Source organism: Dendropsophus ebraccatus, chromosome 2 (assembly GCF_027789765.1).
Source record: "Dendropsophus ebraccatus isolate aDenEbr1 chromosome 2, aDenEbr1.pat, whole genome shotgun sequence".
Lineage (NCBI taxonomy): Eukaryota > Metazoa > Chordata > Amphibia > Anura > Hylidae > Dendropsophus > Dendropsophus ebraccatus.
In genome coordinates this window covers 157313429-157319428 of record NC_091455.1, presented here as the reverse complement: position 1 = coordinate 157319428, position 6000 = coordinate 157313429, and the positions used below count along the sequence as shown (strand labels likewise).

At 37.4% G+C, this 6000-nt stretch overlaps 1 protein-coding gene across 2 annotated transcripts in view; it reads right to left on the bottom strand.

The window, feature by feature from the left end:
* Nucleotides 1–508: 508 nt before the first annotated feature.
* The window catches only part of PDIA4 (protein disulfide isomerase family A member 4), a 42042-nt gene continuing 36550 nt past the window's right edge, over nt 509–6000 (bottom strand). For both annotated transcript variants that reach the window (XM_069960378.1, XM_069960377.1), the window contains exons 8-10: nt 3679–3835; nt 2811–3044; nt 509–1124 (exon numbers count right to left, since the gene is read on the bottom strand). In XM_069960378.1, the coding sequence (XP_069816479.1) occupies nt 712–1124; nt 2811–3044; nt 3679–3835 (804 nt within the window). In that variant the 3' untranslated portion in view covers nt 509–711. The remainder of the gene's footprint in view (nt 1125–2810; nt 3045–3678; nt 3836–6000) is intronic.

The window sequence follows — 6000 nt, the reverse complement described above, 5'->3', positions numbered from 1 at the left end:
AGAGTGCAAAATGTCATTACTTTTGTATTTATACTACAGAGGCACTGCAAATGCACTTGGTGCCCTATAACAGATTTTTACCCTCAAAATTCCCCTCCTAATTATAATACTTTTTATTAAAGTGTTAACAAAACATAAGATGGTAAGTCATCATCCGAATATTGGCAAGAAATGTTCGGGTGTCATCAGAAACATTTTTGAGGGGCTTTTCCCAGTTTTCAAACAAAAGTGTGAAAATGTTCTAAATATTTGCATAAAATTTTATTGAAACATAGCATATGTTTCATAGCAAATAGCATAGAAAATGGTGTAAACATACAAAAATACTATGTCCGAGATTCCTTTATTTTGTCACATTATATCCCATGGAAAAAAAGGTAAATGAAATAGCAAAAATGGGACTAATAAAAACGAAACTGTGGCACAAAAAATGAGCCTCCATAAAGCTCTGTAGACAGTAAAATAAGAAAAAGTTATATTTTCAGGAAATGACAATTTAAATACTCAAAAAAGTTTATCAGTTTATTTCATTAGTGAAAAAAAATCACACACAAACACAGTCAGTCTTTGGAATGCAAAAAGACACAGACATCCAAATATGCATACAAATTATTGGCAAGAATCTCAGTGATGCAAGTCACTTATCCAGCAACTGTGTGTAAAGTAATACATTTAACAGGTGCTTAAAAAAATTTTTTTGCAAGAAAAATTTTAAAGTTCTTCTTTCGTTTTTGACTTCGCCCTGTGTTCTTCAACAAATTTTGACAAACCTTCCAGATCCCTGTCGTGACCTTCAAATTTAATTGGATCGTGCTTTCTGTTCTTTGGTGCAAAATATATTGTTGGAAATCCTTCTGCTTTGTATTTGTCAACAGGTATATCATTGGCAGTAGCATCCATCTTGGCTATAACAAGGTTTGGTACTGATCTGTATTTTTTACCCAGGTCATTGTAAACAGGTTCAAGTGATTTGCAATGACCACACCACGGGGCATAAAACTCTATGAGTACATCTGAGTTTTTATCCATTACAATCCCTTCAAAGGTTTTACCAACTACTAATTTAACAGGGGCTTTGTTGTTCTTTGGTACAGGTTGGGACTTTAGAACTGGAGCAAGTTTTCCTGTGTTACAAAGAAAAAACACAGAGTTAATATGGACACATACTGAGAAGGAGGATAAAAGCAATAAGAGTAAGAATTCCACGTGCTAAAGTAGGGCTGGTTAGTTAAAATCTCAATTTTCAAAATGTAGGACAATTTGACAAAAAAATTACAGCTAGAGAAGTAATTTTTTTGCTTTTTCATGATCAGCAGTTTTTTACTGGGAGAGAAACATAAAAACATCCATCTGAATCTATATGATTTCATGCATATTTCCCAGCGGATTCTTTTAGGACAGCTAAAAATGCTAGGATAGATGTAGGATACACCCTAATATTGTCAGTGGCAATGGTATGTATAAGTTTTAGAAAATGATCTATATCGGTTACTTTTTACCTGCCTTTTTTGTATACAGTGATTCCCCGAAAAGACGACCGTGTCTTATATTAACCCTTTCACAACCTGGGGTCATTGATACCTCAATGCCCAGGTTGTTTTTGGACATCAGCTTATGGGATCAGCAGCAGGGGAGAGAGGGGAGGGGGCAGAGCTCCCGGCCATGCGCCCTACCTCCCTCCTTAGCCAGAAGGAGGAAGCCTGAGGTTTCCAGGTTTCCATGGCTACCATCGGGGCTCTGCGATCACTTCGCAGAGCCCTGATGGACACCGGACAGAGAATTCTCCCTCTGTAGAGGGAGAATTCTTTGTCGGGAGCCCTATAGAGGCTGCAGTCGTGCTGACCGCAGTATCTATAGGTTAATTCTCAGCACTGGAGAGCGGCTCCGGTGCTGAGAGTTGCAGCAGGTCCCCGGCTGACCCACCATGGATGACACAGGTGCAGCTCCAGCTCCTGTGTCATACTACAGCGTAAATTAACGTTAGTTTACAGTCCAGCAGCGGGAGGAGGTTAACTTTGCCCCCAAAGATGCTCTGTCTTATTTTCAGGGAATGTTTTTGTTGAACAAGAATTAAGTGTCACGGTCGTTATACCTTTGAAAATCTAAAACAGGGGATGTGGTATAAAACAAGTTTGAAATTTACATTAATTTAATTTTTAGTTATCATGGAAAACACGGCACTTCCTGTCTTCTGACTTTTTTGTTTCTCAAAAAAAAAAGGAAACAGGAAGTCCAGTGTATCCTAGGCCATCTGAGCGCTCACAGAGAGAAGGTCATATTATTGATGGACACATTGAGCTGTGACTCTGTACTGGCTGGAGTTCCTGTGTTTAGTCTGTTTTTTACAACCAGCACAAATCAGAAAATCTGCCTTCAGGAGACTGGACCTGGATTTCTGTTAAGTTCAGATTTTTTTTTTACAGCATGATAACAAAAAAGTAATGAATGTAAATTGCAAACTTTCTTTATTTCACATCTACTTTTGATTTAGATTTTGAAATTTATAACAGTGACACTTTTACATTTACGGTATAGTAGTTGTCATCACAAACCAGCATGACCAGACAAAACATGTGGTGTATACACTTTACGCGTGTTTTTGTATTTTTAATGGAACTAATTAAAGGTTATGTTTTATTATATATATGACCTGTCTGAATATATATTGGTGATTTTTGGTCTATGATTTATCAGTCTGTACAATAGGACTGTTCTGTGCTTATATGATTGAAACAACAACAACGCATTTCTATTTTTTTATAGTTTGTTTTACATAAAAATTAAATAAATACAAATACTCAACAGCTTACCTTTCTTAAAGTTAATCACAAACTCTCTAAGTGAATCTGAATCAAACTCTTCAGGCTCCTTAGCATATTTTTTACCATTTGCATCCAGAATTGCAACATTTACTTCCTCTCCACTTTCATCTAATCCAAGGTCTTTTAATTCTGATGCATAATCCTCTTCATTAGCAATGCTGAAGGTGTATTCTGGAAAGTCTTTTGCAACATCTAAGACTTTGCTTCTCCAATACTGGGTAGCTGCAATGAATATGTTCAAAAGCAGAATAAATTTCCGCACTAAAAATCAGTGTAACAGTTCTAGAAAAGTTTTCCAATATATGTTAATATTCTTACTAGAACCTAATAGCAAAACAAACAGACTTTAAATGTGTAACATGTTGTACCTTTTGAATAGGTGCATTTATGCTGGCACTTCGTTCTTAACTTTCTAATAAAGTTTTTTAATAAAAAAAAAAAAACCCCTGTTCCATCACTGACACTAACCTTTGTCCCCTTTTCTGCTTGATAAAGCTAGAAATGCATCAAAAGGAAATTCTTTCTACAAAATACGTTTACCATATACAATGTACAGTAAATAGAAAAAGTACAAATTCTCACCGATTGTGGATTTACAGATGCTGAGCGCCATGCCATATAAGATGTGTTAAAAAAATTTTTTTTTAAATAACAGGGTTAGGAATCACAATGGTAACATACTAATTCAATTCCAAATATTTGAGCTGCAAATATTGCAAAAAGTTACAGTACAAGGCAACGTAGTAGCCGTAGTCTCCATTTTGTCTTCCATTTTAGTTGTGAAAAGGAAGGTACAGTAAACTTTTTCTGTGCAGTTTAGAAAATTTACAACCAGATTTATTTACACTTAACATACCAGTGCGATGGTCATAACTGAAATCTACAGAGTAATAAACAACTACAAGAGGACGCTTATTGTATCTTTTTGCTTCATTCGCTTTTGTTCTCTGACCAACCAAGGGCAAAGCATGCTTCAAGACATGCTCCTTCAGCTCTTCCTCACTAGTGGAATCCTACAGAGAGTTAATGAAAAGACATTAACAATCAGACTCTTACAAAACTCTTATCTTTCAATTTAAAATCATACAGCAGTTATTTTTAGTTAAAGAAGAAGACTTAAAATTAGTTTAACCCCTAAGGACAGAGGCTGAAATGGCCTTAATGACAGAGACCAATTTAATGAATATGACCAGTGTCACTTTATTCATTAATAACTTCGGGATGCTTTTACCTATCCGGCTGATTCTGAGATTGTTTTCTCGTGACATTGTTCTTTACATTTCTGGAAAATTGGAGTCGATACTCATAACAAATCTTTATGAAAAAATCCCAAATAACGTGAAAAAATGTGAAAAAATGCATTTTTCCCAACTTTGAAACTTTTTTGCTTATACAGAAAGTGGTTATACCACATAAATTATATATTAAATAGCATTAGCAACATGTTTTCTTTATGTTGGCAGCATTTATTAAACGATCTTTCATTTTTTTAGACAATAGAAAGCTTAAAACATTAGCAGCAAATTTCCAAATTTTCAGTAAAATTTCAAAATCAGATATTTTTAGGGACCTGTTCAGGTTTAAAGTGTATTTGAGGGGCCTGTATGTTAGAAAGCCCCACAAAGCACCCCATTTCAAAAACTGCACCCCCCACACTCTGCAAAAGCATATCCAGAAAGTTTTTTTAACCCTTTAGGGGAGTCACAGAAATAAAAGCTAAGTGTGTAAGAAATTTGAAAATTTTAATTTTCTGTGCAGAGATTTTATTGTAATCCAATATTTTTCATAATTTTTAAACCTATTACCAGAGAAATGCACCCCAATATTGATTGCTCCGTTTCTGCAGTTTATAGAAATACCCCATATGTGGCCCTATTGTGCTATTTGACGCAAACCACAAGCCTCAGATATAAAAGGAGTGCCTAGTGAATTTCAACGCCTCCGTTATATTTGTTCATTTTTGACCGTACCACTTCAAGTTGGCAGAGGCTCTGGGGTGCCAAAACCTAAAAAACACCCCTAAAGGCACACCATTTAGAAAACTACACCCCTCAAGGAATGTAACAAGGGGTGCGGTGAGCATCTGGACCCCACAGGTGCTTCACAGATTTTCCGAACAATATGGCGTGAAAAAAGAAAAATCTATTTTTTACACTAAAACGTTGTTCTAGCCTTCAATTTTTCATTTTCTTAAAGGGATAACAGGGAAAAAAAAAAAAGACACAAAATGTGTAGCGCAGTTTCTCCCGAGTACGGAAATACCCCACATGTGGCGATAAAGCGCCAAGGGGGGCGCAGGACGAGCCTCCAAAGGGAAGAAGCGCCAATTGGCTTTTGGAAGCTGAATTTCACTGGAAAGGATTTCAAGGGCCATGTCGCATTTACAGAGCCCTCGTGCTGCCAAGACACTGGAAACCCCCCACAAGTGACCCCATTCTGGAAACTACACCCCTCAAGGAATCTAACAAAGGGTTCAGTGAGCATATGGACCCCACTGGTGACGGGCACAAATGTGGAACAATGTGACGTGAAAGGGAATATTTTCATTTTTTCACTTTCATGGCACAAATGTGCCAGTCATCAAGGGGTCAATATCCTCACCGCACCCCTTGTTAGATTCCTTGAGGGGTGCAGTTTCCAGAATGGGGTCACTTGTGGGGGGTTTCCAGTGTTTTGGCAGCACGAGGGCTCTGTAAATGCGACATGGCGTTCATCATCTATTCTAGCCCTCCAAAATCCAAATGGCGCTTCTTCCCTTCGGAGGCTTGCCCTGCGCCCACATGGCGCTTTATGTCCACATGTGGGGTATTTACGGACTCAGGGGAAATTGCTCTACACATTGTTTTTTTTTTTACTCTTTTAACCCCTTGTGAAAATGAAAAAATGATGACAAGATTAATGATTTAGAGTAAACATTTTACAAAAATTACACTAAATGTTGGTCTAGCCTTGATTTTTTCCATTTCCACAAGGGTTTAAAAAAGAAAATGAACACAAAACGTGTAGGGTGGTTTCCCCTGAGTACAAAAATACCCCACATGTGGGCATAATGTGCCATATGGGCACAGGGCAAGCCACCAAAGGGAGAGAGCGCCATTTAGAGGCTGGAATGGAGGATGGAGGCCATGTCGCAATTACAAAGCTCCTGTGCTGCCAGGACAGTAGAAACCCCCGACAA